The sequence below is a fragment of the Vulpes vulpes genome, chromosome 3, assembly GCF_048418805.1.
Source record: "Vulpes vulpes isolate BD-2025 chromosome 3, VulVul3, whole genome shotgun sequence".
Taxonomy (NCBI): Eukaryota; Metazoa; Chordata; class Mammalia; order Carnivora; family Canidae; genus Vulpes; species Vulpes vulpes.
In genome coordinates, this window is record NC_132782.1 from 75623995 (window position 1) to 75648549 (window position 24555).

General features: G+C 38.1%; 1 protein-coding gene across 16 annotated transcripts in view; it reads left to right on the top strand.

The window, feature by feature from the left end:
- The window catches only part of RABGEF1 (RAB guanine nucleotide exchange factor 1), a 92591-nt gene that overhangs the window by 27981 nt on the left and 40055 nt on the right, over positions 1–24555 (top strand). For 13 of the 16 annotated variants that reach the window (XR_012000501.1, XR_012000502.1, XR_012000503.1 and 10 more), the window contains 2 exons: positions 21790–21978; positions 24237–24403. Coding sequence is in view for 12 of the 16 variants with exons in the window: in XM_026017513.2 (XP_025873298.1) it covers positions 21790–21978; positions 24237–24403 (356 nt within the window). In the remaining 4 variants the exon portion in view is untranslated. The remainder of the gene's footprint in view (positions 1–21789; positions 21979–24236; positions 24404–24555) is intronic. The other 3 variants (XM_026017514.2, XM_072752768.1, XM_072752771.1) reach the window with 1 other exon arrangement.

Sequence of the window (24555 nt, forward strand, 5' to 3'; positions counted from 1 at the left end):
AAGAAAGCTTGCCGGTCCGGGTAAAATTTGATTATATTGTTAATCCGTTTAATGATAAATAACGTTGACTTTTAAGAGTTACTGGTTCTTATGCAGAAGACATGTTCAGGATTTGAAATTGCACTGACCTTCCAGGCAATCATGTTTCCTCTCTCTTGAACTTAGAGAGGGACAGTAAAGAGATTTTCAACACAAAGTGGTAAATAGAGGTAAGTTAGAGCAAGGAGGAGAGACAATGCAGGGTATGGAGGGTGAAGAAAGATAATCAGGGAACACTTTATGGAAGTGTCTTGAAGAATGAGAAACTTTGAAACCAGCAAGGCTGGGTGGGACGGTGCAAGTAGGGGAATAGCAGGAGGATAGGCCAGTAAATAGTACTGGGAGATGGTTTTTGGTTTTAGTTCTTTTTTTTTTTTTTTCTTTTTTAAGGTTTTATTTATTTATTCATGAGAGACACAGAAAGAGAGAGAGGCAGAGACACAGGCAGAGGGAGAAGCACGCTCCATGCAGGAAGCCGGATGTGGGACTCCATCCCAGGACTCCAGAATCACGCCCTGAGCCTAAGGCAGATGCTTAACTGCTGAGCCACCCAGGTGTCCTAAGAGAGGTGTTTTTTGAAAAGTAAAAAAGTGCAGGGCAGAAATGCAGGAGCTTGGGCTTTTATCTGATGATGACAAAAACCAGAGAACAGTTTTAAGCAGGTTCCCTACACAATTAATTTTGTGTAGATCTTACACATAGGCTGCTATTTGGCTGATGAAGACTGTGTGTGCCCAGCACAGTGCTTGGTTATATGGTCATTAAGTGTTTGAATGGAGTTGTATGCTCATTTACTAGTTGTTTCATTGTATAAAAAGTGTCTGACCCTGCTAATGTGTAAGCTTCTATAAACAGGAATTCTGCTTTTATCTGTATTCTCAATCCAAGTTGGGCATTCACAAGTGTTCATGAGTACTTGTTAACTTGATGAGAATTCATTGATTTTTGAAGTTGGTTTTCAGTGGAAAAAAAAATTCCATCAGTACTTACTTCAGTATTTACATATAGGAGAACTGAGAGCATGTTTCATTTACTTGTGTCAGTCCTTGGCTAGAGATAAAGAATTTCAGTCTTGACTATAAGTTTAATTTTTGGCACATGTGTTTTTACTGGTTGCAAAGTAAATATCTGTAGCAGAGATGATCCATTCCTAAAATGTGGGAGATACTTGTGTAACACACCTGTCAATTCTGTGACTCAGAACAGAAATACTGGGACACCTGGGCAGATGCCCAGTGGTTGAGCATCTGCCTTTGGATCAGGTGGTAATCCCAGGGTCTTGAGATCAAGTCCTGCATATCAGGCTCTCTGCGGGGAACCTGCTTCTCCCTCTGTCAGTGTCTCTGCCTCTCTCTGTGTCTCATGAATAAATAAAATCTTTTAAAAAATAACAAAAATGCTGTTAAGTGGCTTCTTAACCCATAAATAAAGTTATCACACCAGAAACAAAAGTTTCACAATAGAAGTCAAACATTTTGAAAGTCTTATTTTTTTAAAATATTTTATTTATTTATTCACAAGACACACACACACACACACACACACACACACACACACACACAGAGGCAGAGACACAGAAACAGAAGCAGGCTCCATGCAAGGGAGCCCGACATGGGACTCGATCCTGGGTCTCCAGGATCACACCCTGGGCGGAAGGCGGTGCTAAACTGCTGAGCCACCTGGGCTGCCCTGAAAGTCTTATTAAATGCTCATTTCCTTCATAAGGCTTTGTAGAAAGATTATGTATGTTTCATATGACTAGAGTGCCTGGAAGTAATTTAGAGTATTGTTGAATAAACACTTAGAGGAGAAACAACAGTGGACTTATCTTTTTCCCCCACTTGACATTATATAACTTATATTTTGTTTGATATTTGGATAAAGCTCCTAAAATGCTTTGAGAAAAAGCTGTACTTTCATGGTGCTGCTTTTCAAGTTAGATTGTGAGATTCCTGTGTTTGATGAAGTCCCTGCTGGTGGGGTAGAAAGTGTAATTTTTATTGTATAGTAGAACATTTTAATGTTTCGGTTAATGATCAGAGTATGAGTTCATGAATGGATTAGATTATACACACTAAGATTCGTAAGCTTTTTATTTTCCTCAAATGACATCAAGGAGATTGCTGAAATCCCTGAAGCAGGAATGTAGCAAAATCTGTGAGGCAAGAATGAGGCAAGAGCCTTTGAGACTCTAAATTCTGTGTTGTCTCACCTTTTTTTTTTTTTTTTAAAAGATATTTTATTTATTTATTCATGAGAGACACAGAGTGAGAAAGGCAGAGACACAGGCAGAGGGAGAAGCAGGCTTCATGCAGGGAGCCTGATGTGGGACTCAATCCTGGATCTCCAGGATCAGGTCCTGGGCTGAAGGCGGCGCTAAACTGCTGGGCCACCTGGGCCGCCCATGTGTTGTCTCACCTTAAGTGTGGTTGGCAGCATCCTCTGTGGTGGCCAGCTCATAAGGAGTTGTACAGAAATTTTATGAATCATTTTTGAAGCTAGTCTCTTCAGTTTCCATTCAGAATAAATAATTGTAATTACATTTATGGTGATTTGGTCTATGTTTTAAAAATAAAAATGACTTCTTGGGGGATTTTGCATGGGATATATTTATAATTTTCTGTATGCTCTAAAGTTAAAAATACATAATGAAAGTTTTATTTTTGTATTTCCTGTTGTTAGAGTTTCCTATAATATTTGCAGAATATTGTGCAAAATATTTCTTTTTTCTTTTGGAGCACAAAAAAATTAATGTCTTTAGAAATTGAACTCATAAAATGCTTATTAATGGAAGAAAATATCTGACTGTGTTTTTTAAGTGGAGCATGTTATTTCCTTATGTCACATCTTGTTCCAGAAAGGATTCATAATGACTTACAAAGATACATGTTATTGAGAACGTACAGAAATACAAGAGTGATGAATTTAACACTGAGGGAGAAAAATTAAGAAGAAAACAGATCTATTGGGATCCCTGGGTGGCTCAGTGGTTTAGCGCCTGCCTTTCGGCCTGGGGTGTAATCCTGGAGTCCTGGGATCAGAGTCCCACATCAAGCTCCCTGCATAGAGTCTACTTCTTCTCTGTGTCTCTGCCCCTCTCTCTCTCATGAATAAATAAATAAAATCTTAAAAAAGAAAACAGATCTGTAAGATCCTCATTAAAATGGAATGAGATCTGTACACAAAGTACTTAGACTGGAGTCTTAAGTATTTATTAGAGGCCCACAAATTTGACTGCTTTTTAATAGCCAGTTCAGAGAGAAATAAAATCGGCTGCATAGTTCAGTGACCTTAAGATAAAAGACCAGTTTCTCGATTGGATTTTGAGACTCCTTATATTGAGTCTTGTATTCAACACATCCTTAAGTAAAGGGCTGTGTTGTGTTTTACTTTGTTTATTAGTTAAAATCCTCATTGCCTCATTGTGTAGGTTGATGACAGGACATCAGTGTAATTCAGTATAAGTAGTTCTGGTGCTGGTGAAATAATGTGATCTAAGTACTTAGATTTCTACACTAATTTAATTTAAGGATCTGTTTTAGATTATCCAGATAAGTAGATGGGGATTGTACATTCTTAGGGTTACCTTCCATAAATATTTTGTTTTCAGTGGAGCTTTCTATTATAGATTTATCAGCATTGGGGTTTGAGTTTGTGCTTCCTGACAAGTTCCTCGAGTACATCTATTTTTTATGTTGTTATTTTATGTTGTATAATCACAGAGCATTATTTTTGGCAGGTATGCTTTATTTTCATGGGAGTATGAAAATGGAGGAGTCTGACAAGGACAAATACTTAAATGAAAGTCACCTCACCTCCACATAGAGATGGGTTTTAGGGAATACCAAACAATAGACCTAAGATCATTTCCAGAATTAGGTGGGGGCTGTTAGCTCCAGGACAGAGAACGTTGGCTGGAAAATTTCAGGCATATAATTTATTTTTAAGATGAGAACGGATCCACTCATCTTAGATGAAGTGTCTAGAAAATTCGTGTATTTGTATTTTGCTCAAGCTAAAAAGCTGCCTAAATAATAATAGTTCAGATTTATCAAGTGCTAGCATGGACCAGCGTTATATCAACGTTGTCCTCTTCCCTCACTCTTCTAAAAATGTAAAGAAATGTGGTTCAGAGTAGTAACTTAAGTCATGAGGGGATGGAGATTTGAACTCTGGTAGTCTGACCGAATCAGTGGTCTGCACCTAACTATGACTTTACAGTACCTGCAGTGGACTAGACTGTGAGCTCACAAGGTGAGACCATACACAGTTAATAGAGAGAAGCACATTGGCAAGTATCAGAATCCCCCATAGTGAAAGGGCCTTGAACAGTTTGGGATCTTCCTATCCAGAGAATGGTCAGGGAGCTACAACTTTAAGGCATTTGGCCACAGTCTGTAAAGCTGGAGGAAAAAAAGTCTTCTAAGCATCCATCAGGATTGGCAAAGTGGAGATACTATTTTCTGTGTTATATCTAAAATGCATATGTATGTATATTTAAGGAATTTATTTACTTGTCAGAGTGAGAACACAAGCAGGGGAAGTGGCTGAGGGAGAGGGAGAAACAGGCTCCCCACTGACCAAGGAGCCCAACATGGGGCTCGATTCCAGATCATGGGATCGAGACCTATGCTGAAGGAAGAGGCTTCACCGGCTGAGCCACCTGGGGGAAAAAAAAAAAAAAGCATATATTTTTTCTGTTTGCTCTAAATTTGTGTTGGAAATTTAGAGGAACGCCACAATAATATAGATAGTACACCATTCTAGAAAAAGAGATTGATATTCATATTTTAGAGAAAACTTCAGCCAGTGATCTCACTGCTATGATTTGGGATGAATTTAGGTTATACTTTTGTTGTAATGCCATTGCTAGGTGTATGTGTTCTTAAATTTCATTCTGTTTTATTAGGAATTGTATTGCATTAAAGTTGTACAGATAAGTAAACCATTATTTATTGTGCATTTTCATGTGCAGCTATTTCAGGTCATTCCAATTTTTTTTTTCAAGTATTACAATGTTGTTCCTACAATATATTGTAAGTTGTGATCTAGCCTGTGAAACTGCAGAATAGAGAACATCCTTATCCATCTTTAGTCACTAAACAGTGGGTGGAACTGTTGTTGCCTAAATGTAGTTATGTAACTTAGTGGTTTCTTGGTTGCATTTCTATAGAGCTGTTGACACTGTTTTTTAAACGTGTTCCTGAAAAATGACTTGGGCTAGTGACCACAGTTTTGAATAGGATATTACAAGAAGAATGCAAATAAAAAATATGAAAAAAACAAAACAAAACTGTAGGCTGATGAAATAAAATGTGTAAAATCTATTGTAATTAGTATCTGAGGAAGTAACATGCTTGGCTTCTACTTACCAAGTTGGATTATACCTTTATTTGTATAAATTAATTAGCCACTGCAAATTGTAGTTGTAGTGTGGTAAGTATGTAGATTTTATTCGTCTAGGGTTTCAAATGTTGTAGTCATGTAGACACCTCTTTTTTTTTAATTTATTTATCCATGAGAGATCTGCGGAGAGAGAGGCAGAGACACAGGCAGAGGGAGAAGCAGGCTCCCTGCAGGGAGCCCAATGTGGGACTTGATCCCAGGACTCCGGGATCACAACCTGAGCCACCCAGTTGTCCCAGGTGTATACATCTTAAGTATTTATTTATGAGGAATTATATTATGGCAAAATGTTTTCATACTCTTATGCTAACTGCTCAGTATTTATTCTTTGAATATCCATTGTATGTAAACACTACTTTCTCCTGAGAGCCTACTTCTTGTTCTTGGACATATCTGGAGACAAAATGCAGATACTTTTTTGTCATTGTTGTTACCCACAAGAGTTTATAGGCTATTTTTTTAAAGATTTTATTTATTTATTCATGAGAGACACAGAAAGAGGCAGAGAGAGAAGCAGGCTCCACGCAGGAAACCCGATGTGGGGCTCGATCCCGGGACCCCAGGATCATGCCCTGGGCTGAAGGCAAAAACTTAACCTGGGAGTCCCTAGGCTATTTCTTTAAAGAAGAACTTTTCAATCCTTATAGGGATCATAAAAAAAAAGAAGAAAGAAAGAAAGAAAGAAAGAAAGAAAGAAAGAAAGAAAGAAAGAAAGAAAGAAAGAAAACTTTCGCCTTTTTAATACTTTGATCTAGTAACTGAGTAAGTAAATTAGAAAATAAAAATCTCAACTTATTTTATTTAAAATAATACTTGAGAGAAAAGCTGAGATTCTTTTGAAGTTTAAAGTTCTTAGATTCTAACAGAAAAACTGATTGGGAGTTTGGATTTTAGGCCCAACCAGTTCCAGCCCCAAATACAACCACTAATGATTATGGTGGTGTGTCTGCCAGTTGGGTAAGTGTAATGCAAAGATGTCAATTTCATTCTTCAGTCAAAGCTGGAGCTATATTTAGAGAAGAATCTAAGTACTTTTTTAAGCCCAGGGGGTGATCCCGCCGCCAGCGGTTTAGCGCCAGCTTAAGCCCAGGGCGTGATCCTGGGGACCCAGGGTCGAGTCACAAGTCCCGCATGGGGGGCTCCCTGCATGGGGCCTGCTTCACTCTCTGCCTGTGTCTCTGCCTCTCTCTCTCTTTCTCTGTGTGTATCTCTATGAATAGTAAATAAAATCTTTAAAAAATAAAAAAATAAAGTTTTTTTTTTCTTTTTTCTGAGGGTTTAATTTCAGGAAGTCTAGTTTTTATAGTTAATGAATTTTAGTGACTTTATCAAACTACCCAGTCTAATAAACACTAATATTACCCCAGAATATCTTCTCATCTTAATTTTGTTTCTTTTTTTTTTTTAATTTTGTTTCTGTTGTCTAAAACTCTTACCTTTTTTGTAATTAAAAAAATTATTTACTACTTTATCTAAGCATTTCAGAATTCACATAAGATATTTGTGTGAGTTTATTGTATTGCAAAGATGTCTGGTATTTATGCTCTATGTTATTGTATAGTTCTACCCTTTGAGCTGCTATAGATTTTCGGAATAGAATTGGTTACCATCAGTGCTTTGCATTGGTCTTCAAGGCCATTTGTAAAAGTATTCTTAGCAGCAGCCCCCCCCCCCCCCCCCCCCAGCAGTTGAGTGTCTGCCTTTGGCTCAGGGCGTGATCCCAGGTCCCCATAGGGAGCCTGCTTCTCCCTCTACCTGTGTCTCTGCCTGTCTGTGTGTCTCATGAATGGATAAATAAAATCTTAAAAAAAAAAAAAAGTATTCTTAGCTCCCAGTGATTACTAATTTCTGCCTACTTGGCTCACATTAGATTTTTCTTGGTGGATTAGCACTGTTATCCTTTAATCATTAGTAATGCTTTTTGACTTAAAGTCTACTTTGTATCACTGTAGCATTACCAGCTTTCTTTTGGTAAATGTTGCATGCTTTATCTTTTTCCATCCTTATATTTTCAGTTGTTTTTTTTTTTTTTTGTCCTAGAAAGATGTTGAATTTAGTTTTTTTCCCTTTATTTTAGTTTTTAAATTAGAATATTTAGTTCATTTTCATGTAATGCGATTGTCACTATATTTGGTGTTAGATCTACCATCTTTTGATAAGTTTTCTTTTTGACTCAACAGTTTTGTTCCTTTTTCCTTTTTTCTTGCCTTCCCTTGGATTATTTTTCAGGTTTTTTTTTTTTTTTTTTTTTTTTAAGATTTTATTTATTCATGAGAGGCAGAGACACAGGCAGAGGGAGAAGCAGGCTCCATGCAGGGAGCCCGACGTGGGACCCCATCCCGGGACTCCAGGATCACACCCCGGGCCAAAGGCAGGCGCCAAACTGCTGAGCCACCCAGGGATCCCCTATTATTCAGTTATTATTTAATATTTCCCCTGTAGTAATGCTTACATATCTTTTACTATACTTTTTGTGATTATTACTAGCAAGGATAACATACACCCTTGACTTACTGTAGTCTAATACAAATTATAACTTTTATCACTTCTCCAGTAATGCTGGAACTTTACTTACTAATTCAGTTTGTCTTTTTCCTGCTTTGTGGTATTACTGTTTTACTCATTTATTTCTACGTTTAAGACTCATAAGAAATTGTTTTTTTGTAATCAATATTCATGTGTATTTACATATATATTTACTGCTTCTATTACTTTTTGACCCTTCTGTATTTCTGTGTTTCTCTTTGAGATAGACTGAATTTTCTTTCCATTTCCTGTGATATTTCTTCTAGTGCAAGTGGGCCCATAGTGAATTTTTTATTTTTATTATTTTTATTTCTTTTTAGAGAGAGAGATAATGTGTGTGAGTAGCGGGGTGTGGAGAGGGGCAGAGGAAAAAAGAATCCCTAGCAGGCTTAATGTGGAGCCTGATGCTGGGCTTGATCTCACAATACTGAGATCATGACCTGAGCTGACATCTAGAGTCAGGTACTTAACCGACTGAGCCAGCTAGGTGCTTCATTCTACCTTTATTTTTAAAGGGGGTAGTCACTAAGCACCACATTCTAGGTGGGCTTTTTTTTTTTTTTTTTAAAGCACTTTCAAGAGGTCATTCTGTTGTCTTGAGTCTTTCATGATTTCTTTAGAAAATTTAGCTGTTAGTTTTATTGTTGTAACTGTGAAAGTAATGTGCTTTTCCACCGGCTACTTTGGAAAATTTCTCTTTGTTTTTGATTGTCACTAGTTTAAGTATGCTTTATCTGTGTGTTTTCTGCTTTGGGGTTCACAGAATTTCTTGGATTTGTGGGTTGTCTCTTCAGTTTTGAAAATTTCATTAATAGTGATTTTTATTAATTCTTCCCTCTTCCTTTGAGGGATTCCAGTTACATATTCCATAGACTTTTCCACAATGTCCCGGATTCTCTTTATACTTTTCTTTCCCTGTATTTCCTATTAGTTTTTCCTTCTGCTTCAGTGTGGATGTATTTTATTGACTTGGGTTCCAGTTTCTAATCCTCTCTTCTGCTAAGTCTGGTCTGCTGTTAAATCTACCCTTTGAATTCGTAATTTTAGTTACCATACTTTTCAGATCTAGCATTTCAGTTCGATTCTTATAGATGACAATTCTCAGTTAAAATTCTTTATTTGGGGGATGCGTGGGTGGCTCAGTGGTTAAGCATCTACCTTTGGGTGGGGTCATGATCCTGGGATCCTGGGATTGAGTTCTGCATCAAGCTCCCTGCAGAGAGCCTGCTTCTCCCTCTGCCTTTGTCTTTCCCTCTCTTTGTGTCTCTCATAAGTAAATAAAAATCTTTTTAAAAAAAATTCTTCATTTTAAAAATGTCCTTTCCGGGATCCCTGGGTGGCGCAGCGGTTTGGCGCCTGCCTTTGGCCCAGGGCGCGATCCTGGAGACCCCGGATCGAATCCCACGTCGGGCTGCTGGTGCATGGAGCCCGCTTCTCCCTCTGCCTGTGTCTTTGCCTCTCTCTCTCTCTCTCTCTCTCTCTGTGACTATCATAAATAAATTAAAAAAAAAATTGAAAAAAAAATCTTTAAAAAAAAATAAAATAAAAATGTCCTTTCCCCCTTTTTCATCTATTTTAATTAATTTTTATTTTTAAAAAAAGCTTATTCATGAGAGAGAGAGAGGCAGAGACATAGGCAGAGGGAGAAGCAGGCTCCATGCAGGGAGCCTCATGTGGGACTTGATCCTGGGTCTCCAGGATCCCGCCCTGGGCTGAAGGTGGTGCTAAACCGCTGAGCCACCCAGGCTGCCCTAACTCATTTTTTTAAATAGGGAATTTAAATGGCTATCATTTTTTTAAAGTGTTTCTGTTAATTACATTGTGTGGATCATCTGAGCATCTGTTTCTATTGTCTGTTTTTTCTTTTTGGTTTTCAGTTATTTAAATTTTGGGTGTTGTGACTAAAATGAAGTTCCAGATGTTACTCCTTTTCAGAGAGGAAATCTTTCCTCCATTTTGAGTAGGACCTCATCACCTAATCGTATTAGGGACTGAGCTAATGGTTGAAGTTTGTTGTTGGGTTGATAAGGCTGAGTTTCCCTCTGGTTTATCTTTACTACTATCAAATAGTCATTAAGGGCCTACAACTGATAGTGTAGTGAATTTATTACAGGGGACTCTTCCCCTGGTGGCTTCTATACTGTAATCTTTGTTTCTTGAGAATAGTGAGATTACTAAAAATTCTACTTTAAAAAATATATATTTTATTTATTCATGAGAGACACAGAGAAAGAGGCAGAGACATTGGCAGAGGGAGAAGCAGGCTTCCTGCGGGGAACCCCATGTGGGACTCCATCTCAGGACTGCGGGATCATGCCCTGAGCTGAAGGCAGATGCTCAACCACTGAGCCACCAAGGCATCCCTGAAAATTCCACTTTTTATAAAAGGATTTTATTTATTAGAGCGTGTGCACACAAGCATTGGGGGAGGGGCAGAGGAAGAGAGAGAAGCAGACTTCCCACCGAGCAGGAAGCCTGACTGATGCTAGATCCCAGGACCCTGGGATCATGACTTGAGACAAAGGCAGACGTTTAACTGACTGAGAGCCCTCTAGGCACCCCTTGTTTTGTTATGTTTTGTTTTGTTTTGTTTTTTTAAAGATTTTATTTTTTTATTTTTTAAAGATTTTTATTTATTTATTCATAGAGACAGAGAGAGAGAGAGGCAGAGACCGGCAGAGGGAGAAGCAGGCTCCATGCAGAGAGCCTGACGTGGGACTCGATCCCGGGCCTCCAGGATCACACCCCAGGCTGCAGGCGGTGCTAAATCACTGCGCCACAGGGGCTGCCCTAAGATTTTATTTTTAAGTAATCTCTACACCCAGCATGGGAGTCAAACTTAAAATCCTGAAATCAGGAGTTGTATGCTTCACTGACTGAGCCAGCCAGGCCCCCTGAAAATTCCACTCTTGATTTTTAGAGGTTTTCAGTTTTGTTTTGAAGCCCTCCTTGTGCAGCTGCAGAATTTGGTAAATGTCCTCAGGGGAAAACCTGCCTTATGTTAAACCCTGCTCTTTGACTCTCACTGGGATTTTGGCTCTTTGAGTCTTGCTTTTCATCTCTTCCAAAAGCTCTTGTGGTTCCTCTGCCTCAAGTAAGTTTGGATTCTCAGCCTTTTGTCCCAGAATCAGCAAATGCACTTAGGGAAAAAGTGGTTGCAGAATGTTACTTTGTTTCTCTACATGTAGTTCCTCTTTTTCCAGAATTCTGAGGCATCTAGATTGCTTCAGATTTTCTGATGCCTTTAAATATCAATTTTAAAAATGTATCTAGCTTTTCTCCTCAGCAGAGTGTTAGTCTGCCACAAGCTACTCTGTTGTACTTAGAAAGTCTCCCATCAGTCACGAAGTCATGAGAAGAAATTAGTCTTTTAATAATTGTTGTGATGACTTTTTTAAAAAAAATATTTATTTATTCATGAGAGACACAGAGAGACACAGGCAGAGGGAGAAGCAGGCTCCATGCCGGAAGCCTGACGTGGGACTCTATCACAGGATTCTGAGATCATGCCCTGAGCCAAAGGCAGACCTCAACCCTACCCACACGTCGTGTTGTGATGACTTTATAGCAGTAGTTCTCAAAGAGTAGTTCTTAGCCATCATCTGGGAACTCGTTAGGAATGTAGATGCTCAGGCCCTGCCCCTGGCCTCCAGAATCAGAAACTCTGGGATGAGACCCAATACTTTGTGCTTTAACAAGTCCTCCATGTGATACTGATGCATGCTAAAATTTGAGAACAACTGCTTTATAAATTAGTCGTTTTGCTATTTAAATTTTTTACTTCTGGGACTGCTGGGTGGTTCAGCAGTTGAGAGTCCCACATTGGGCTCCCAGAAGGGAGCCTGCTTCTCCCTCTGCCTCTTTCTCTGTGTGTCTCTCATGAATAAATAAATAAAATATTTTAAATAAATAAATAAATTTTTACTTCTACCTTCATTGAGCCCTGGAGAGTATATGTGGGATAAAAATGAAAAAATGGTTTGTGTAGGTGCTTTGTTGGTCTTCTGAATAAGTAATTTAATAAATTTAGGAAGTGTGTACTGATTATTCCTAAAACTATGCTATGTGTCTTGTGTACAGAGTGGACATGTAAGCAAGCTTTTGTAATAGAATGTATTACAGTACCTGTATTTATAAAATGCTGTAAGAACCAGAGAGATAAAATTATTCTATCAGTGGAAGAAGGGGAGTCAGATATTATTTGAACAGAATGGAATTTGAAGGTGAATTAACATGGGGTTTTTTAGGCTTGTTCATAAATAAGGTGACCATGTAATTTATTATCCAGAGCAGTTCATTTTTGAGAACCAAAAGGGTGCCTTTATACTAGGACAACAGGAATAAACCAGTTCTCATGAATTGGGATATGTGACTACCCAGTTTATAGAGATCAAGTGATGCTGTGAACCCACAGTTCTATGTTAACTTGTGGAAAGCATTTCTTTCCATTATTTGTTTATAATTATGGTTTATAATTTACTGGATGATGTTTATAGTTTCCTAGGACTACTGTAAACAAATTAGCATAAACTGGATGGCTTGAAGCAATAAAAATTTATTCTTTCATCGTTCTGGAGGCTAGAAATATGAAATCAAAGTGTCAACAGGACATGTTCTCTCTGAAGACTTGTAGAGAAGATGATTGCTGGCTGTCCTTGTAGTTCCTTGGCTTGGAGCCCCATCACTAATTTCCACCTCTCTTTCAGGGCCTTTTTTTTTTTTTTTTTTTTTTTTTTAAGATTTATTTATTCATGAGAGATGCAGAGAGAGAGGCAGAGACATAGGCAGAGGGAGAAGCAGGATCCTGGTAGGGAGCCCAATGCGAGATTCGATCCTGGATCCCAGGTTCACATCCTGAGCTGAAGGCAGATGCTCAACTGCTGAACCACCCAGGTGTCCTTCTCAGAGCCTTTTTATAAGGACACCAGTTATTGGATTTAGGACCCACTATAATCCAGTATGACCTAATTCTATAATTACATCTCCTTAGAGCTTATTTCCAATTCAGGTTTCATTCACAGTATTGAGTTCAACCTATCTTCTTTTTTTTTTTTTTTTTTTTTTTAAGATTTTATTTATTTATTCATGAGAATACACAGAGAGGAGAGAGAGAAGCAGAGACACAGGCAGAGGGAGAAGCAGGCTCCATGCAGGGAGCCCGATGTAGGACTCAATCCCAGGTCTCCAGGATCACACCCTGGGCTGCAGGCAGCGCTAAACCGCTGAGCCACCGGGGCTGCCCTCAACCTATCTTTTTTGGGGGCCACAATTCAGCCCACAACAAATGATACGGTTTTATTTATTTATTTAATTTTTAAAAGATTCTGTTTATTTGAGAGAGATCTCGGATAGAGCATGAGTTGGGGAGATAGAGGGAGAGGGACAAGCAGACTCCCCACTGAGCAGGGAACCTGTCTCAGGCTCATTTCCCAGGACCCGGCAATCATGACCTGAGCCAAAGGCAGATGTTTAACCAACTGAGCTATTCAGGTGTTCTGAGATGGTATGGTTTTAGCAACTGTTGAAAGTTTCTGCAGTTTGATTGGATTAAATTTTTATTACATATAAGATGAATTTTCAGAGGCATAAAACATAATACAAATATGTATTTTATTAAGCTAACAAATCTGAATAAATATATTTTCAATCCAGGCAGTTGCTTTTTGTATATTTCATATTTCATAGATAATAGGTGTGTGTATCACTTTTGCTTTTGTAACTTTGAGAAAAAACAAAGCTGTTAATTGTTGAAACCACATTATGTACTACAGTTTGTTGCTAGTTTAAGTGGAGTAATAGAGGGAATATCTGGTCATTTACTTACTGAATAAACTGACCAGTTGGGTCAGTTATGAATGAATGAATGAATGAATGAATGAATGAATAAATAAATAAATAAATAAATAAATAAATAAATAAATAAATACTGGCTGCTTCTGTGGAAGAGAGGATAGAGCATGGTTAGGAAGTAGACCATAGGGCAGCCCTGGTGGCCCAACGGTTTAGCGCCGCCTGCAGCCCAGGGCATGTTCCTGGAGACCCTGGATCGAGTCCCACGCCAGGCTCTCTGCATGGTGCCTTCTTCTCCCTCTACCTGTGTCTCTGCCTCTCTCTCTCTCTCTCTCTCTCTCTGTCTCTATGAATAAATAAATAAAAAATCTTAAAAAAAAAAAAAAAGGAAGTAGACCATAACAGCCAGTTTATTTTGCGTGCAAGTTTGAGTTCTTAGCCTGGGGAATGGCATGCTCAGATTGGAGTCATAATTTTATTTATCTGGAGAGGGTGCGACTTAATACAATGGAAGGTTGTTTTGAAGAACTCATTCTGTAAGAATGCTGCTCTGCTGGCTCTGCTCATTCCAGGAGCATAAACTCTGCATTATATTCCATGGATTTGATTACCAAGTGGAATTATTTGGGCAGGCTAGTGTTTGGATACTTTGTTTTGTTATATTTAACATTGGAACTCTGCCACTGATTCTCAGTGTTTGTTTTAAGATTTATTTATTCATTTGAGAGAAAGAAGGCTCGAGTGCAGACAGGGGAGGGACAGGGGGAGATAGAGAATCTCAAGCAAACTCCCCACTGAGCCCAACGCAGGGCTCCCATCTCACAACCCTGAGATCATGATCGTAGCCAAAATCTTTTGACATTCTGTTTCTGTTTCTAGGACAGATTGCTCTACTCATATCCTTATCCTGCATATCAGAGATTTATGGTTTCTTTTTATTATAGCATTTCTAAATATGATAAACTACTTCATTGTCCTATTAAAGTATTTGTCATTCTATTTTCTATGTGGGCCTTTTAAAAACTAGAAGTTTCAATTTATGTATTTAAATGTTTCTTTTTAAATTTTTCCTTCAGTTTTTCAGCTTAAATAGCCCTCCAGTATTTTAAAAGTTTCATAAATACTTAATTTTAGTTCTGTTTTTCCATTTGTCTTTAAAAATCTTCAACTCTTTAAGATACCTATAACTAATTTTGAGAGTTACCAGATTGCTGACCAGTTTATTCCAGCATTGCTTATTGAAGATTCTCTCTTTTTCCTCCTTCCACTACTAATAACTTGTTTTGTGTATTATATTAGCATTCATTTTGGAGTCAACCTATTCTGTGTCAGTTTGCCAGTTGTGTTGCTAAGTTCAATGTATTTTAATAAGTGTTTAAAAAAATTAAAGTTCAGTAATTTAATCTAGAAAAATGTAAAAAGTCTTGCTTATTATTGCTGAGAAAATATGGAAAACTTTTGTCAAGTTCAATAAAATTTTTGGTACTTTTATTGTCATTTGTACTAACCTTGAAATTTTTGAAATATTTGCCACTTATGTATTTAATTTTCTCAGTGAAAATTTGTATGTCTTATTATTACCAACTATTTCAGTTTCTTTATAACTCTATTTATTGTCAATCATATAATTTTCCTATTACAATATTTCCTAGGTGGTTTTATATTTTGATACTATTGTAATTGAGATCCTTTTTTTATATTTCCTATCTTGTTATTGTCAGGCTATTTTAAGAGTTCCATAGATTTCATGTATACATACTTAGCTTGTTTCACATAAACATAAATTCCTTCATGTAATTTTTAAATGAATTATTTCTTATTGTTCATAGTGTTTTAATTTCTTCTTTCAGGTCTTCTAGATATATAGTTAAATCTTCTATACTATACAGCAAGCCCCATGAGAACTGAAACTTTACCTTTGCTTTCGTAAAGTGCCTGTCATATACTGTACATCAGCGTATAAATATTTGCTAAATAAATGAGTGATAAGTAGAGAAAGCACTATAAGAATACTTGATTGGGTGATGTTTTATTTTCTTTCTACTTTATTTTCTACTTGTCTATATATCTTATGTTTTTTAGAGTAAGCATCTTATATTTCTGTAAGTGGAGAAAAGCAAATTTAAGGAAGAAATTTACCTATGAGTTTTATTACTTAACTGAAGCCAAAGGACAGTTTATCATTTTAGCAGAGTTGATTGGATGTTTCCTATAAATTGCAGCCTTGAGGAATGATCTATGAGGATATAGAATAGGAAGCAGGATTCTCATAAGGAAGATAAAGGGGAGTTATCCAAATCCACAAAATTTTTGTTTTTACTTATTTTATGAGATAAATCTGGTTTACATGCATAGTCTTAAGGAAGAACTTAACTCTGGGATTTGTACTTATCTGGCCTTTTTTTGTTATTTTGGGTTTTTTTTAAGATGTACTTACTTGGGAGAGAGAGCAAGTAGGGGGAGGAGCAGAGGGAAAGAATCTTTCAAGCAGACTCCCTGCTGTGTGAGGCTTTATTCCCACAACTCTGAAATTATGACCTAAGCCAAAACCAAGAGTCTGACGTTTAAACGACTGAACCACCCAGGTGCCCCTCCTCTGGCCATTTCTTTAGCGTACTTCAACCCAGATTGAATCCTAGCTTTGGAGCAGAATTCACAGGAATCTCAACTGTCAGCAATAGAGATTATTTTTATTCTGTCTTCCCTAATGTGAGTGGGTCAATTGAATTATGCATTCTGTATGCCCAGATTACTTAATAAAAGCCCATTTTTATGGAACTGGATGTGCCCCTCTGGCCTGCCTCCTGGGTGCAGTAGCTTGCCTCTGGATTATGGCTTTACTGACTCAGGATAGGTCTTCTTACACAGGAAAGACAGAATTGAATCTCGGGCAATTGATCCCCTTGTATTTCCCTTAACTGAAGAGGATATGCTCCTTATATAGCTCTGATGTCTAATCTGGTGTGTTGACTATACCTGCTTTGCTGCATTGAGACAGCTTCTTCACTACATAGTCTTTCAAATCATGGCATGCCCTTTTGGCGATTCACTTGTTCTCTTTGTTTTCCATACTTAGAAATAATCTGAATGATATGTTTAACTGTCTGATATATATTGGTTCATAAGTGTTATTTAAATTTTTAAGTGACATTTTTAATAACTCTCTAACTTGAAACTACAGATTAACAGAAAATTGCAAAGAATACAGAGAGATTCTGTATATACTATGGAGTTTGACCCAATGGCTACATCTTACATAACTATAATACAACATCAGAATCAAGAAATTTAACATCTGTACTGTGTGCATGTATAGCAGCTCAATGTCATTTTATCTCATATGTAGATTCCTGTAACTACTATCATAGTCAAGATACAGAACTATTCTGTTACCACTAAGATCTCCCTCATGCTGCCCCTTTATAATCACACCCTATGTTGGTAATCCCCAAGACTGTCCCCAGATTTAGTAATTTGATAGAAGGACTCATAAGACTCCTGTACTCCTGACTATGTTTTGTTTTGTTTTAGAGATTTTATTATTTATTTGACAGAAAGAGATAGCATGAGCAGGAAGGAGAGCAGAAGCAGACTCCCCACTGAGCAGGGAGCCTAACACGGTACTTGATCCCAGGACCCTGAGATCATGACCCAAGCCGCAAGTAGAGGCTAAACCAACTGAGCCACGCAAGTGCCCCTCCTGGCTGTGGTTTTGTTGTTATTGTTGTTGTTTTAAGATTTTATTTATTGGGCAGCCCGGGTGGCTCAGCGGGTTGGCGCCACCTTTGGTCCAGGGCATGATCCTGGAGAACAGGGATGGAGTCTCATGTCGGGCTCCCTGCATAGAGCCTGCTTCTTCCTCTGCCTGTGTCTTTGACTCTCTCTCTGTCTCTCTCATGAATAAATAAATAAAAATCTTAAAAAAAAAAGATTTTATTTATTCATGAGAAACAAGTAGAGAGAGGCAGAGACATAGGCAGAGGGAGAAGCAGATTCCCTGTGAGAAGCCTGATTCAGGACATGATCCCAGGGCCCCGGGATCACGACCTGAGCCAAAGGCAGACACTTTACCACTGAGCCACCCAGGTCCCCCCTGGCTGTGTTTTATAGCCAATAAAAGGATACAAAGCAGGAGCAATAAAGGAAAATGGTACACTGAACAGAGTTTGGAGGATACCTGGCATGAGCTTCCAAGAGACTTCTCTCAGTGGAGTCACATGGAGTGCATTTAATCCCCCCCAGTAACAGATTGTAGCGACATGTGTGAGGTGTTTTCTGTTTGGGAAACTCACTTGAATTGAGGTTTTATTGAATTCCAGGGGTTTTGTTGGAGGTTGGTCAGACAGGGACAAATACTTTCATGATTGATCATAGTTAATACAATTCTGGACCCCCAGAAAGAAAGCAGGTGTGCACCACACATCACACATTTAAACGAACTGTCTAAACAAGCTACACAAGCTCCTTGTGTTTTATATAAATACAAGGACACTTCAAGACTTCCATTCCCAGAAGCTGACCAAGAGCCAGTCACATAATGAGCAGGCCTTTCTGAAAGTGTGCATGATGTTTTAGCAACTCAGCCTGCTTAATTAACTCTTTCTCTACCCTTCCTTGTTAGACATGGATAGGATAGAGAGAAATAATGCTGAGCAGTGTGGAGGTGAGAGCTGGGAATATTGGGGGGGGGGTATAAATCGAGTGGCCGGGCAGGGGGGGAGGTATGCTACTTTTAGATAGAGTGGCCAGGGAAGGCCTTTCTAGAAGTATGACATGAAAGCTGCGGCCTACATGATGAGAGAGTAGTCACTATGTGAACAGCAGGGCGCACAGCATTCTAGGCATTGGAATAAAAGTGCAAAGGTCCCCAGAAGACAAATGGAAAGGAGGCCTATGTTAGTTTTCTGTTGTTGCCATAACATGTTGCCACAAATTTAGTAGCTTGAAACAACACCCATTCATTATCCCAAAGTTCTAGAAGTCAGAACTGGCGTGCTCAACTTAGGTACTCAAGCATCTCAAGAGGTCAAAATTAAGGAGTCAGCCAGCATGGGCTCCTATCTAGAGGCTATAGGAAAAATCTGCTTCCAGACATACTAGTGCTGGTAGAATTGAAATCCATGTGGTTATAGCAATGAGGCCTTCATTTCTTTGCTGGCTGTCAGCCAGGGTCATTCTTAGCTTCTAGAAGCCACCCATATTCCTTGGCTTATAGTCTTTCTACCTTCAAAGCTGATAGTTCTTTGAATTTCTCTGACTTTCCATTTTGCCCTCCTTTTCTGATTTTTACAGGCATACCTTGTTTTATTGCACTTAGCTTTATTGAGTTTCACAAATATTGCATTTTTTTAAATTGAAGGTTTGTAAGGCAGCCCTACATTGAGCAAATCTGTCAGTGCCACTTTTTCCAATAGCATTTGCTTATTACTTCGTGTTTCTGTGTCACAAAATCTGGTAATTCTTGGAATATTTCAGACATTTTCATTATTGTTACACTGTCTGTGATCAGTGACTAGAACTTGTTGAATGCTCAGGTGGTGGTTAGCATTTTTTATCAATAAAGTGTTTTTTTAATAAAGTATTTTTTTAGCAATAAAGTATTTTCAATTTAAGTTGTGTAATTGTGTCTTTTAGACATAATACTAGTAAACACCTAATAGGCTACAATATAGTATAAACTTAACTTTTTTGTGCACTGGGAAACCAAAACATTTATTTGACTCACTTTATATGACATTTACTTTATTGTGGTAATGTGGGACCTACTCTACAATATCTCCAAGATATACCTCTATTTTAAAAACAACTTTATTGAGGTACCTGTTGGTGCTCAATTGGTTAAGCATCTGCCTTTGGCTCAGGTCATGGTCCTGGGATCCAGGACCAGTCAGGTTCCCTGCTTGGTGGAGAGTCTGCTTCTCCCTCTCCCTCTGCCCCACCCCTCATGCTTGTGCATGGCTTTCTTTGGTCCTGGGATCGAGCCCCACATGTGGCTCCCTGCTCAGTGGGGAGCTTGCTTGTCCCTTTCCTCCCTGCTTATGCTCACTCTCACTGTCTCTGTCCCTTTCTCTCTCTTTCTCAAATAAACAAATAAAATATTTTTTAAAAAATTTAAAAATTGGGACTCCTGGGTGGTTCAGTGGTTGGGCATCTACCTTCAGCTCAGGACATGATCCCGGGGTTCCGGGATCGAGTCCCACAACGGGCTTCCTGCAGGGAGCCTGCTTCTCCTTCTGCCTGTCTCTGCCTCTCTGTCTCTCTGTGTTTCATGGATAAATAAATAAAGTATATTTAAAAAACAAATTAAAAGTTAAAAACTTTGAGGTATCATTCACATATCATAAAATTCAGCCAGTTAATTTTTTTTCTTTTTTTTCTTTTTATTTTTTTTAAATTCAGCCTTAAAATCAAACAGTTCAATGGCAACTATCATGACAGCCAATTCTAGAATATTTTCATCATCTCACAAAGAAACCTCATGCTCTAGCTATTTCCTTTATTCCCATTCTCACCCCCTCAGTCCAAAGTAACTGCTAATCTGCTTTCTGTCTCTATAGCTTTACCTGTTCCAGAGTTTCATACAAAAAGGGGATCATATAATATATGGTCTTTTATCACTGGCTTCTTTCATGCATGTTTTCAAGGTTGATGGTATTGTGGCATATATCAGTACTTAAATCCTTTTTATGACCAAGTAATACTCCATTGCATGGATATACTATGGTTGGTTTATCCATTTATAGTTAATGGACATTTGAGTTATTTCCATCTTTTGGCTATTGTAGATGATGTTATAAACATTTGTTCATAACCAGGGTGCCTGGGTGGCTTAGTTGTTTAAGTGTCTACCGTCGGCTCAAGTCATGATCCCAGGGCCCTGGGATCCAGCACCAGTCAGGCTCCCTGCCTAGTGGGGAGTCTGCTTCTCATTTTCTCTCTGCCCTGCCCCCCATGCTTGCACATGGCTCTCTCTCCCTTTCAAATAAAGTCTTTGAAAGAAAACATTTGTTACAAGTTTCTTTGTGGATATATGTTTTCATTTCTCTTGGATGTATACTTTGAGTGGAATTGCTGGGTCATATGGTAACTATGTTTTATTGTTTGAGGAGCTGTCAGTTTCTAAAAGCAGCTGCATCCCACAACAGTGTATGAGAGTTCTAATTTCTCCACATCCTTGCTATCACTTATTATTATCTGACTTTTTTTTTTTAAAACCGTAGCCATCCTCTTGGAGGTGAAATGGTATCTCCTTGTGGATTTTATGTTCACTTCCCTGATGATTAGTGATGTTGAGCATCTTTTCACACGTTAATTGGTATACCTTCTTTGTAGAGTTATACAAGTCCTTTGCTAATTTTTAATTGGATTGTTTTTGTTGTTGAGTTGTAAGAATTCTTTATATATTCTGGATATTACCCTTTAGCAGATAGTTTGCAAATATTTTCTCTTATTGCATACAGGTTGCCTTCTCACTCTGTTGATTGTTTCTTTTTCTGTGCAGAACTTAAGCTTAATATAGTTACATTTGCTTATTTTTCCTTTTGTTGCTTGTGCTACTTTTGGTATCATGTCCAAGAAATTGTTGCCAAATCCAGTGTCATGAAGTTTTCCCCCTATGTTTTCTTTTAGGTGTTTTATAGTTTCATGTGTTACATTTAGGTCTTTAATCCAAAATTACTCCTTTCTTAAAGTGTTCTTTATATTATTGAGAAAGATATAAGAAGTGTTTCTTTAGTATGACTATGCCTACCTGCCTGCCTGCCTTCCTGATGTTTTTATTTTAAGGAATCTCTATACCCAGTGTGGGGCTCAAACCCACAACCCCAAGATCAAGAGTCCCGTGCTTCACCAACTGACCCAGCTAGGTGCCCCAGGAGCTTGTTGGTAGTTATTTTCCCTCCTTCTCTGCCTTATAGCTTGAAGATTATGGACTCATATTTTTGTTGTGCTAATTGCTGTGCTTAATTGTTGTGCTAATGGAAGAATGATAATTCATTTGCAACAACACTTTCTTATTTACTTGATTAGCAGGAAGAAGATGAGCCTTAAGTCTGAACGCCGAGGAATTCATGTGGATCAGTCGGAGCTCCTATGCAAGAAAGGATGCGGTTACTATGGCAACCCTGCTTGGCAGGGTTTCTGCTCCAAATGCTGGAGGGAAGAGTACCACAAAGCAAGGCAGAAACAGATTCAGGAGGATTGGGAACTGGCAGAGCGGTAAAAGGACTTAAAATAGGGGTGTTTTACCAGTGATATTGTTAGATATCCAGCTCTATCATTTTCACAATCCATTTTTCTCTCCTCTTGTGAGCTATTAGCAAGTCAGCTTAATATTAAGAGAAAAGCATTTTTTTTTATCCCTTTCTTCTCAGCATTTGGTGAATAGCTTTCAGTGATTTCTTCAGTTTTGTCTTTTTCTTTTAATTATTTTGTGTTTAGAGTGTATTAGTCTGAGTTCTCTAACAGGCTTCTCAGAGTAGAAGAATGCAGATACATGTACTTCATAGTGAAGGTTAAATGCAGTAATATCTATGACGTCCCTAGCATAGTGCTCGGCACAGGGCTTTCATCAAGCATCATTTTCCCCATTCTTATAATATATCCAGCATGGCATCTGATGTGGTGATAAACATAATAGTAGAAACTTGTTGATTTGTATACATAGCCCTTGCATTTTGGGATTTTAACTTTTTCTTAAAAATGAGATTAGTCAAAAGTAGTTTATATTATCCAGAAATATGATTATGATAAAAACTAAAAGATGAAATGGCTGATGAGCATAGAGATGAATAAAATACCATGTATGGTGTTAATTTTTTGCCAAAACATCCTAGAAACAGTAAAACTTCCAATAAAAGAAAGTCAGACTGAACTTTGACAGCATTTGCTAGTTTTTTATATCTAATCAGCCATATTTGTTGAGTGACTACTTTGCTAGCATCTGTGGTGAACTCAGAGAATTATAATGCACGCTCATTGTTTTCCGTAACTATATGGTCAAAATGAAAATGTAGACAAAGAACATTATTTTATCCAGTTTCCCACTGCACTATTCTCAGTAGCTGATCCTATTTCATGAGAAAGTGGAGGTCACTAGGCATGAATTTTAGCTTTCTCCCCTCTCCACAGCAAAATGTACTAATATCTTTATGTTAACTTCTGTTTTGTCTCAGAGAGAGGTGTGTCCCTATTCCATTCTCAGACTAACACTTCTAAGCTGTGATTTCCTTGCTGTTTCTTACTGCTTCCATTTGCGACCTTGCTTGAGATTTTCTATAGCACTGTTTCTCGTAAGAATCACCTGGAAACCTTATGAAAAGAGGCATCACTGGACCTCACCTCAGAGACTCTGATTTTAATAGGGTGGGAGTGAAGTTTGAGAATTTGCATTTCTCACAAGTTCACAGATAATACTGCTGGGATCACCATATAGAGCCATTGTTCTATGAACAGCCTTTGAGATTTATTATAAATACCTCAAATTAAGCTCATCCTAGGCCAAATTTATCGTTTTTATTTACTCTAAATCCTCAGTCCCGACGTTTTCTCCTACCTGTCCTTCATCCTGTGTCAATTAATGGCATCATAGTTTTATTCAGTTGGCTAAAAACCATTAGAATCATTCTTAATTTCTCCTTTACCTCCCACATTGTCTGTAACTGAGTGATAAGTAGAACTTATTCCAGCTCAGAGAAGTCTTTTGAATTTCACCCTTTCTCAGTTTCCAGGTCCTTATTTTCTCTCACTTAAATCTTTGTATTCTTAATTATTGCCCCTGAGATTATCACATAGCTACCTGCATTACTTTTCTAAAACACAGATCTGATAATGGCAATTTATTGGATTTACAGTCTTTCTTGGTCCCCACCACATGATGAAATCGAGGATTATAATGGATTTGGCATTCAAGGTTTCTTACCCTGGTCACACCATCAGTGACCATGCTAAACTTGGTCCACAAAAGAAACCACATGCCTTCACATTTTTAGTTCCCTCTCCGTGGAATGTCCTTTCGCTCAGAGGAACCCTGTTCATCTCTTCAGCCTAAATGTGACCATTGTAAAGCCTTGGGCTTCTCCAGCAGATTGAGTTGTTCTTCCCTATGTTCTCACGGCAGTCAGGTTTTACTCTCTACTGTAGGAGCTATCACATTATATGGTAATTATTTACTTATCTTTTTCTCCTTTTCAACCTTGAGCTTGTTAGGGAAAATGACTAGAGTTTAGTTATTTTATGTAACCTTAGTTACATTTAGTTAGTTACAATGAATGAATATGATCCATGGAGAAGATCCCTTTTGAAGTCTAGCATCATGGAGGGATAGTTTCTTATCATACACCTCAGACCTATTTGGTGTGTTTAGGCGCCAGTTCTAAAAATTTTAGATCCCCTTGCAATTCACTGAGTAATAATTTCAGATACAAGGAAAACTTAGAGGATGTGTGGCTCATTCTTAATCCTCTCTTGAATTGCAGACTTCAACGGGAGGAGGAAGAGGCTTTTGCCAGCAGTCAGAGCAGCCAAGGGGCCCAATCCCTCACATTTTCCAAGTTTGAAGAAAAGAAAACGAACGAGAAGACCCGCAAGGTTACCACAGTGAAGAAATTCTTTAGTGCTTCATCCAGGGTTGGATCAAAAAAGGGTAATTTTCTTTCCTCTCTGCTCAAATGAGATACAGAATAGATCCACAGTGCCTGTGGACTCTGCTTTTTAATAACTGTAAGCCTTTAGGGCATAGCAACCCAGATTTGAAACTGAAATGGGATTTAAGGGTTAGAAAATATATAAAATTGA